General features: G+C 32.2%; 1 protein-coding gene across 2 annotated transcripts; it reads left to right on the top strand.

Moving 5' to 3' along the window:
- The first annotated feature begins 619 nt into the window (after nt 1-619).
- LOC149769860 (uncharacterized) lies at nt 620-11,276 on the top strand. 2 transcript variants are annotated; one of them, XM_089949726.1, is made up of 7 exons: nt 620-1,400; nt 2,172-2,498; nt 3,658-3,966; nt 5,754-5,843; nt 6,324-6,416; nt 7,115-7,975; nt 10,242-11,276. In XM_089949726.1, exons 1-7 carry the CDS (start codon nt 1,340-1,342, stop codon nt 10,448-10,450), a joined length of 1,950 nt encoding a protein of 649 aa, XP_089805852.1. In that variant the 5' UTR covers nt 620-1,339; the 3' UTR covers nt 10,451-11,276. The 2 variants fall into 2 exon arrangements, with proteins under 2 accessions (XP_089805852.1, XP_089805851.1); XM_089949725.1 differs by having other exon boundaries at nt 10,239-11,276.
- The last annotated feature ends 363 nt before the right edge of the window (nt 11,277-11,639 follow it).

The raw sequence follows: 11,639 nt of genomic DNA, 5'->3' as shown, positions 1-11,639 counted from the left end.
TATAGACACATCTAGTGATTGTTGATATTAGTTTAAATGGCCAATGTCATCATTATTGCAATAATTATTCACGACTCGAAAGAAAAATACCACTGTTTTAAATGTCCAGTATTTATTCTGTCAACAGTATTTTATTAAAGATTTATTATTGACTTACAATTTTAGTAATTTCGTTTACGAATAAATGTAGATATAATTAACCGTACTTTCGATGTGAGTTCTTGCTCCGGTGAATGCTACTTCAAAACTGACCGGTAATATATAGAAATGAGATATATATGAAACGGATTTTTAAATAATATGACTAAATTAATATATGCCAACTCATAGATTGCATGAATCAATGTACATATACAGATTTCATGAGAAGCATTTAGTTACTAATTCATGGTTCTTGAATTTTGGATAAAATAAATATGGCAACTGGTATCTAAGAGAAATGATCAGCCAGTTGCCTCAGTAGATGTGACATCTGGACAAGCAGATCGAAAACGCTGGGTTGCGCATGTGTTTTACAGACAATTAACATCAGTGAGAGAAAACGTGACGGCCTTAACATTATACTGGTTTCAGTATCGGTTTCGTTGTGTTCTTGAGTCCTTTCGCACAGTAACATGAAAAGTTCTAACGGTCCTCTAGTTAACAGATTTATTTTATTCTTGCAGTTATGTTCAGTAAATACTTTGTATACTGATGCGTTGATATGCTCTGTCTCTCTCTTCATGAATGGATTATCACCATAAATTGTCAAAGACATCTAGTTTTCAACAATAATGTATTCTATAAGTGGAACATGTGTAGTATTTCGATACAGCCTATGGCAATCGTGACGTTGTGCTTTGAGGAAGCATATATTGTATGGTACATTTGATCTTTTCCAACGCCAATAAATTAGTACAAAGGAAATTGATGCAAAGTATTAAACAATACCAAATCATTTTATTATTGTATATTGATGTTTATATCTTTGCCATCACTTTACCAGCAACCGATGCTGAGAGGTCACATCCTTTCTCCTCCTTAAACTTCATGAGTATCACTGCTTCCGAAAGTATACGTTAGTCCTCCAATGTGTGTTGTTTGAATTGTAGAGATTCGATGCGAATTCATTTTTCCTCCGTTTGTGACAGGGTTCTAATTTGTTTGTATCATGTGTCGGACTTAATTGAAGAATATTTACCTTTCCTAGGCTTAGTGTATGTATATTGCTCATTCTGAGATGTTTTATTCGTGATATTTTTCAGCTTTCGATACGGACCCTCTACATTTTCCCCATACCTATGTATCAAGATAACAATTCACTGTTTTAACATTTGCAGTCCCAACTGAGTAGAACACCATGGATAGTGTAATAACGATATGCGTTTTCCTCATATTGTTTGGAATAATTCATGCAAAAGGTAAGCTAATGAAAATTGTAGCATGCTTTTAACTTAGTTTATCTACAGCAATACCAACATTTATTGTGGACAATTAAAAAAACATGAGTTCACGTGGCTCATATCGATGATTGAAATATGACAGATATAACAATAATGGCATGAACTATTCATGATAACATAAAATTTGATATGTTGACCTTAATCGTACAAGAGATACCGAGAAAACCTTTAGAAAGAAAGCGAATTATGTTCGAACCTGATGCTGAGAAAACGTGTTTATCGTTGTTGAATGTGATTAACAGTCTGCCTGTGTCATTTAGTTAACCCAGGTATAGAGATATATATAACTATCACCGTTTGTACCTTCGAATACAAAGCTGCTATATATATATATATATATATATATATATATATATATATATATATATATATATATATATATATATATATATATATATATATATATATATATATATATATTGATAGCAGCTTTGTATTCGTAAGTACAAACAGTGTTAGTTATTCAACTGACACGGAAAAGCTACAAAGCGTCCTGGCAACAAATATATACATTTAATTTATTATAAGAAAACGATACGTTATGTAGACTTGAACTTATTCATGCAGATTATAAAAGGCCACGCTTTACATAAGAACATATGAATGAATTGATTTTAACTCCCTGCTAATGCGTTTTCAATAAGGCGTATTTTACTTCAAATTAACACGGAACAACTTGAAATACGGTTATCGCATTTTAGGGATATTACAGTCTGTGCGCTTTTGCAGATTGGAAACCGAATATTTACCTCCGAGGAGACGATGCAACTGTACATATTGATCTACTTGAAACTAATGGAAAGAATGCTTTAGAAATAACCTTCTTTGATTACACCAGTAAGCAACGTGTCACCAATGTGATGATGTATGACTCAAGGAAGAATCAATCTGAAACCATATCTATTAACCAGATTTATGCTAGCCGAATAAAAGGGATTGAATTGAACAAAGATAGTCTCAGTTTTCTCCTCTTAAATGTCAATTTCATGGACAGTGGACATTACAAGGCCTATGAAGATTCCATGTTGAAAGGAAATACAAGTATTCTTGTTCCACGTAAGTTCTTGTAGTAATTTAACTCCTAACGCATCTGACCTGGGCGTCCAAACTATTTAATATATCTTGGCTATGCATGTTGGTGAATTCTGAAATCATAATTTAAAAGCTATTTTGCTCATCTGTGAAACACTACTCTCTCTTGCATTGTTCTCGTATACTCCTGCATGTTTCCGGGTTTCATGGTAGACTCATATAACTCAAACAAAGTGTCATTTGAAATGGTTAGTAATTTACAATATTGATAGAGATGCATTAAAATAATATCCAAATCCTTCAATAAAATGGACTTAAAAATTGTTAATGGAACGTACAGCATAACGCTTTGTGCACGCAAAATGACTAAATGTCTAAGTGATCCGATAGCCATAGGGCCTATTTAAAGATGTGTCGACGGAATCTAACACGGACAACAACTTATCAGGTTCTAACACCCGTTTTCAGTTGGGTCGACTGAATCAAGTAAGTGTATCGGACAAACAGATGATAGTTCCAATTATAAATAGCTTAAAGTCCACAAGATTACGTGCTCTGAAAAGATAATAACAATGATAAGGAATATATTGCATATATATACATAAAACATGTAAACTCTCCAATATTTTTAAATATTCAGAAATTTTTATTCATAGTACTCACCTTATCAGATAAATACATTGGACGTTAATTGTTGGAGCCAGTGATATGAATGTTTATCTCACTCTCTGATTTATTAACTGTCGATTTGGTTAATTATTCAATTATATGTTTCTTTTATTTGACTTGAAAGTTTGTGTACTGCATTTATGTACTTTTGTTGTAACTTTCATATATCCTCCAAACATTTTTATTGCGGAGATATTTGTAGGAACAGTATGAGTTAGTTGACTTATGTCGAATTAAATACTGAATAAAAAATGATAATAAAATATACTTAAAAAGAACCCAACACCAGAGAATCGTGATGGTAATTCAGTCAGTCAGTACGGCGAGAGAACGCTAATAGTAAACAAATAGTATTTTATACAAAGTTGCACAGTTAAGTACGATTCAGAACAAATATTAGTTTATACAAAGATATGCTGTTATTGATTTTGTTGATGAGCCCTCACTGTTAAAAGAAACATTCAAGTTCAGATATACTTTTCTTTTTCATACTATAATTGTATTTATTTTGTAGGTCACCGACTACTTGGGAAATATAGTGAATCCATTATCCTCCCTTTCATGTGTAATATAACAAAAGTAACATCAATCAAAACTGCGCTTATTATAAGTAAGTTACAGTTTTTTGTTGTAAAGTATGATATAACACTGGAAAACTGTACAGATGTTGGAAACCTGTTCAAGGATCGGATAGACAACTGTTCACTTAGAAACAGCAATTTCTCGTTCGCGATTCAAAATGTATCATATTTAGACGTGGGCACATATGTTGCTTGGGACAACATGGATTTCCTTATGGATTCCGTACATGTGAAGCTTGAAGGTAAATATGTATTGTAAATTAAATCAAATAAATATATATATATATATATATATATATATATATATATATATATATATATATATATATATATATATATATATATATATATATATATATATATATATACTCTGCGCTGGTTACCTAGTGCTGGAATTACTAGTTAGTTTTTTCACAAGAATTCGAGTGGTATTATAATAGTATAGTTTGCAAGAAAAGTAATTAAGAAAATTTACAAATGCTTTGACTTATTTTGATAGGAAGATATTCGTTTTCTGGTCAAGAATTAGCTGTTTGCCTTTCCAGGAATTTGAAATAAAATCTGATATATATTCATTGTAATGAAGATTCGTATGCAAGATTTGGTCTCATCAGTTGCCAGTATGGGATGTTGTTCGGTACGTGTCTTTGCCATCTATCAAGTCCATTGAATATTTCTTGCAGTAAGAACATAATAAGAAAAGCAGTTATCGTGGGTGCTTCATTAGGTAGGGGCATATGCGTCGAATGAAGTAAGAATGAATGAAACAATTATGTTAATTTCAGTAGGTTTCTGCATCTGATAATTGTGATGCTGAACAAAATGAGAATGAATCACTCAGATATTGATCACTTCCCTTCAGTGTAATTCTTCTAATTTATTACGGTTTATCATATCATCTACGACAAATAAATTCCCTTATTAATCAATGGAATATATAGAATATGTATCAGAACACACTGGTCATCATAATGCTTTATATGGCGTCTAGCTGCCCGTGTATGCTTAAGACTAAAGGAAAAATAAGCCTCTTGAAAAGTATTAATAATTAACAGAGAAGAATACAAATAAATATTCACATTCTTGTGCATAAAAGCTGGATGGGATACAATACGTTTATTGGCCCAAAAGGTGCCGATTTGAGTGTGTCTCGACGCGGGAGATATGATTGCTATAGTCTTGTGAAACGGAAAAAGAATTTCGAAGAATTATGTCAGGTTGAGAGATACCAACACGCCGTTGATGTGCATTGAGTTTGGAACTATATTTTGTGCAACTGTGCTAGTAGTGAATAAAGTGTGTACGAGCACTTTACAAACGTTTCAGTTGAACATAATGTTTAATGTCGCTGCATATTTCGAATACCGAACTTTTGATTACGTTTTCCAGCTTTACAATAGCATGATATTATGTTAAACCTTACTAAGAACTGGTCAATCTTAGGAAACATAAATCTGAGACGGACTCGTCAGGGTTGGCAGGTGTTGGTTAAGATATCCAGAATATATTATTATTCCATAAAAATGATTGTTTCTTTCTGCATCGAAACGTGTTATGCATGGTTTATAATAGTATGAAATGAGGAGCACTTTTAGTTTGATTTGTGTCTCAGTAATCTCGGTAGAAAACATGTTTGCTTATATATATATATATATATATATATATATATATATATATATATATATATATATATATATATATATATATATATATATATATATATATATATATATATATATATATATATATATATATATATATATACATATATATATATACACATATATATATATATATATATATATATATATATATATATATATATATATATATATATATATATATATATATATATATATATATATATATATATATATATATATATATATATATATATATATATATATAAACTGGAAGCATCGTCAAATTATGAGCTGACAGTGATACTGTGAAGTTGAAATAAAAGCAAATATCAACACCTTTCTGCAGCCAGGTAAAAGTGATAATAGTTTTATTCTTATTTTTGTAGAAAACTACGCCACATATAGTCCAGAAAGTACTCATAGATATGTGCGCTCAACATTTACCCCTAATCTACTTAGCTCTGAGGCAGAGAATTGTAAGTAAACGAAAGTCATCTATAAATTAAGGACTTTGATTATTTTATTAACCTGTGGTTTTCAAAATCAACAAATAAATACATTGCCGGTTATATTCACTCTCATGAAACTAAAACGTATGGAACTTTTTATATATTATTGATTCTTTCTTTACATATTACAATGCATAGCTGCATCCACATCCGGAGAGTGATGTTATAATGAACAAAAATGAATATGTATGGTGACTACCAATAGCTGTTCTTATTTTGTGGTATATCAATAACAAATCTGCATAAAAACGTTTGGGCTGCATGACCTGAACTAACTTCTAGATTTCTATATAGTTGACACATTACAGATTGCTTGAATTTTATCAGTATGTGTGTCTCAATTTGTATTTTATTCTACAGAGACTGCATATATCTTTTATACTGAGTATATTTTATCTATCTGTATCATTCTGTTTGTATGACTAGCATGCATTTATTCTCTTACAGACATGTTCGAATGGTTTCTCGTCTCTGGACTAGTCGTACTTGTAGCGACTGGTATCGTTACCAATGCTGTTGGGAGGTTTCGAAAATGGAAAAGTAATATCAAATGCTTATACAATGCACCATTATTCTTGTACAATATTTATGTGAAAGACGATGCTAAACTTCTGTTTCAAAGCTCAAAATGTTTCCAAATAACGTCTGAAACCTGTTCTGCTAATATGAAAAACTTGAATATCCCATCTGACAAATATTTGCGAAATCTCAAGAGAGACTGAATAAAAATGAAAACCTTTCATCAGGAAATAGTAAAAGTAAAATGGAGAAAATTCTTTGACCAGAAATAAAATATGTTGCCCGCCGTCCTCGTTTGGGCTAGATTTAAGAGTGAATCATTGTGATCCCGATTTCGACAGGCAACCAGCTGAGAAACAACGGCTTTCAGATTTTTGGAATAACTAAAAGATTAGTACCACAATTAATGAAAATATTATCATTATAGCAATTGAACAAACTTTGTTTGCATCGCAAATAAATATAACTGATTAAAGTAAGGACGTGTAATTACAGCAGCATAAAAAGCATGACACGCTATGCATATACATTAATATATACGACTGGTCAGTTGTTTAATCAGAAGTTTAAGCGACTGGAAAAATACAAATATGTTTTTACATTTCCATCCAGAATGGAATATTTTCTCTAAACTTTAAAAAATGTTCTCATAAAATATTAGCAAATTATAAATTTATATATGTTATTCTACATAAAGTCTTACTGTTTATCGATTTCAGCATCAAATACAACTACGTATATTCTGAAACATATGAATGGAGGGCAAAATACAGCCAACAGTTCTAGTAATTGTATACAGACCATGGAGATGGCACATACACCTGAAGGATCTCAAATGGTGTTAACAGAACACAAACCTTCAGAGGATTGGATTAATTTCGCGTATAATGGAAGCCAGGATAAGGCAAGACTAGACGGGAAACACCTTTGCTCGCGAAGGGTAGATTCCTCAAAGTCAGCTGTAACGAAAGTTCAGATAGATCCCATTTTAATATCATTATGTGAAACACTTCAGTCAGACCCTACTAATGAACATGACTATGTGCATGAATATGATGAACTGGAACCTGACACTCGGTTTGATGGACTGTATCTCCAGTCGAAGGTATTAGGTACTAATACGAGCGAAGAACTATATGGCCAGTCGAAGGTATTAGGTACTAATACGAGCGAAAATGTTGTGGAACAGTTATATAAATATGATGACGTGGTTCATCATAGTTATATAATATTACCATCACCAGCAGCGATTCCTGTGGTAACTAGGAAAACCATGGAACATGTTACAATTGCCGATTCCTACTCTGGGCATAAAAAAGGAGACAAGAAATCGCCACCAAGAGTCGACCCGTCAGCTCTCTGTGTAAATGTCAACAAAGGGAGCCTTAATGATGTTGATTGTACAGGTTACAGGGCTGATATAGGAAATCGTTATTCTAGCAACAAAACATCACATCCAAGCTTTTCTGATTTAGAAGACTATTCTACGCAAGACAGACTATGTCAAAAGATAAGGAATTACGACAGTTTGAATAAGTACGACACGTATGTCCCTAGACTACAATCGTCAGAGTTTCAAGGTATAATTTTTAATTATATATTTGATATTAGAGCTGATTCTGCTTTATTAATTATGACATTGTTATGGTGGTTCTAATATGCGCGGGGATCTCTATTTAATCAAAAGTGAGTAAATTATGCCAGTGAGAACATTTTTTCTCAATTGTCATTTACACCTGTTACATGTGGTACTATACGAAACCTTAATTTGTCTTTTTGCTTAACAGACATCTTAATGATGTAAAAGCCTGTAACACATTTAATCGTAATAAGTCATTGTCTATCCATCTGGTAATGGCTACGTAGGTGAACTATTTTAGCACTGAAAATAATAAGTTCAAAATTAAATTAATGTTTCTGTATGTTTTCAAGTCAGATTATTAAAATCAATACGTGTTACTAACAGTTGTAGAAACTACTGAATGCTCATTGGCTTCTCGAGAATTGTTTCACTGCATGGAGAGGTAACCTGGAAACTTGGTTAAGGTTATAAATCGGTATCTTTCTGTAGCAGAAATCCTCTTTCAGGTATCTATATAACAAGCTCTTGAATATCATTGTTAATATTGCTAATAGTTATTTGTAACAGAACTAGGCTATGTCCACCGAGTCATAATGTGCATTAGACTGGGTAGCAAATAACGTTCTCTTGTTTCTTGAACATCTTTAGCATCAAATTAGCACAAACATGTACAACACAACATAAGACTTCTCTTGAGCTCTTTGTGTATTCCTTATTGAAGGGAAAAAATAAGAAATGACAACATATTTCTTTGATTAATACAGCACTTTCATGAAAGTATATGAAATATCATGAAATAAAACAACGAATGCCTAAGCAAGTGTTACATTATGGGTCTGTTTATGTGAAATAACGGACTCAGATGTGATCATTTCACCTGAATCTCGCACTAGCGCGGACCCTGTAAGTTAGCGGGTTCTCCAGTATGCGTGCTTTTACAAGAAGCTTTCAAGTGGGCAGATAACTCGCCACATTTATCACGGTAGATTTATATTCCTTCCATAAGTAGCTAATGTTTGTTTACTACTTGTTTGAACAATGTACTGTACATTTTTCATAAGTAGTCGATGCACACTTTACGTGCGTTGCATTGCACTTTATTCCAATAAAACAAAACATGTTTGTAACAATCATTATTACTGCCATAGATGCATAAACAAATGAATTGCTCACATGTTATGAACATTTTCTAAAAAACACAGAAATTTCTTTTCTTTGCTGCCACTAACATAAGAGCAGCAAAATTTTCTTCTACTTCTGCTATTAATAAGGTAACCTTAATACAACACAATAACAGAATTATATAATTACTGGGTATTTTTGTTTACAATATTAATTTGACAACAAGAACTAAATTATATCATTAATGGAAACTGTGGCTCGCGCCATTATTTTCATTTCATCTATAAGAAAGGGACATCTAATAGTAGATTACAATGACAAATATGAGTAATTGGATTTAGGAGATTAAAAACAATAAACACGAGTTCTAACGCTTCCAAAATAATTTGTTTCGCGATGAAAATTTCTTTAATCTAGGAAAATTGTTGGGGTTCCAAAAATTGTTTTGTTAGAATCATTACTGTATCTATCTACACACACACACACACACACAACTATATATATATATATATATATATATATATATATATATATATATATATATATATATATATATATATATATAACATTACAATATATATCTATAGATCTAATGAATTCCAGGTCAAATTAAATTATATTTGTGGTACGCTAGCAACCGTCCAAGACTTTATTTTGCATCTCAGCAATTACAGTGGATATTCACTGCCATGTTACGGTTTTTATCACATTTAGGTACTTAAGCCATTCATAATGCCAACATACATCTTGGACATGAACTAAATACGCATACGTTGCAGTCGTTTTTCTATTTCATCAACTCTTAGGCATGATATGCTGGAGATATAACACATTATTGATAGGAAACGTGATATTCCGCTCAAGGTGCATTGAAAACATTCTACCAAGATGACTTATTCAGCTGTTCTTGTATTTCGCCATTAACATTATTTCAGCTGCGGAAGCAATTTCGAGCTGTAATGGCGTCTTGGTTCGGGAATCTAGAAGAATGCTTTTGCGTACTTCTCAACTTTATGAATACGTTTTACATAATTCTTATTTCCGAGGAGCGAGGAACACAACTGGAAACGTGTTGATCTTATTACATGATTTGCAAACTTTTCTTTTATATGTTCTTGTATTTGTTATTTTTACTTCAGCAGATATGACAAGTCCAAGTGTATCACAGATCATGAGCTATGACTTTGCTGGAAATGATATGGATACTTCATCTGCCAGGAAAACAGGACATCGGAGAAGCCAGTCATGTGGCGCATTCTATGGAAATATGATGGCTAACGCCAGTGTCAGACGGCAGAAGAGGGGTTCAGTTAAGACTTTAGACAAAGAAGATTGTTTCGATTCCCTTTAGGTTATTATAGTTTAATATTCCTGTAAAGAAATGAGAAAGACAGGAACATCGCAAAATTCCCTAAAGCTGCATTCATTTCTCTTTCTAAAGAGTGTAAATCACAACTAACTAAGGTGCACTTTGTAATTCATAGCTGTTCTAAATCAGCCCTACAGCTAAAATCCACCAAGAATGTCCCCAGAGTATCCATTTTTTATAATCGGCTGCAAATTACATATAGCACCATGAACACTTTATACGTTATCTAATTACCTTTGGATTCTGAATTAGCAAACATTGGTCTAAAATTCTTACAATGAAGTTTGAAACATTCATTCACACATGCTTAGGAATTAAATCATACTATGCGGTACTATTATCTCAGTCTTCAAAGTTTTTACCAGGACGTGCAATGCTAAATTCATTAGACTTTTAAAATCTTGTTATACTCTATGCAGCTGATAAGGAAGGCAATAATTAGTTATTGTTATGAAGACGGCAAAGAAACCAAGAACTTTTAATTGACACTGTGATGACGATTTGTGTCTTGCAGACCCTGTACACGATACAATCAACATGCCGTTCTCAAAACAACTTAAACTGTCCATTTCACTGAACTAGATCAAATCTACATTAATCATCTTTAGTTTAATGCTAAATTTGCTTTTCTACATAGAGGTGTACTTAACCCTTTTTTATCTTTTTACATTAATATATATGTGAAGGGCTTTCGAGATAATCAGCATCATGATTACTTTTTCCAAAATGTTTTGATTTGACATTTTTTGTCTTATATTTGCATGCTGTTTGAGTGTGGCGTTGTATTCAATACATTATATAAAAATGATTGGGATCGTGCTTTATTACTTTAATTTTAGTCCGAGAAATAAAGACAACTAGTTTTGATCATTCAACAAGATTTTACAGTCTTCATCCCCTCGATCCGCAGAGCGGAAGTATTATATGCATGACAGATAAAATGCATCGTGTGAACCGAAGTGCTTGTAGCATAAACGAGTAACCTGAAAAATCATGAAATTAGTAAACATTTTGTTTTTAGGAAATTGTATAACAGGAGGCAAAATATTTTGGCCAGTTGTTACGTATGCAACTTACTAGTTTCATAACCCGAATAATATAAACTGATGGGGAAGATGTCGGCCTTGCTGATAACTTGAGAGCACTTTGCCTCTAGATCTTCGTTCAGTCA

Source organism: Sinohyriopsis cumingii, unplaced genomic scaffold, assembly GCF_028554795.1.
Source record: "Sinohyriopsis cumingii isolate HCF-2022 unplaced genomic scaffold, ASM2855479v2 utg003142l, whole genome shotgun sequence".
NCBI lineage: Eukaryota > Metazoa > Mollusca > Bivalvia > Unionida > Unionidae > Sinohyriopsis > Sinohyriopsis cumingii.
This window is presented reverse-complemented; position numbering and strand designations above follow the sequence as displayed.

Excerpts from the sequence above, each read along its gene's own strand:
- LOC149769860 (XM_089949725.1), top strand. The coding sequence starts at position 1,340 with ATGGATAGTGTAATAACGATATGCGTTTTCCTCATATTGTTTGGAATA. Across the intron at positions 3,967-5,753 it reads CGTACATGTGAAGCTTGAAG|AAAACTACGCCACATATAGT; the intron begins GTAAATATGTAT and ends TTATTTTTGTAG. Across the intron at positions 5,844-6,323 it reads TAGCTCTGAGGCAGAGAATT|ACATGTTCGAATGGTTTCTC; the intron begins GTAAGTAAACGA and ends ATTCTCTTACAG.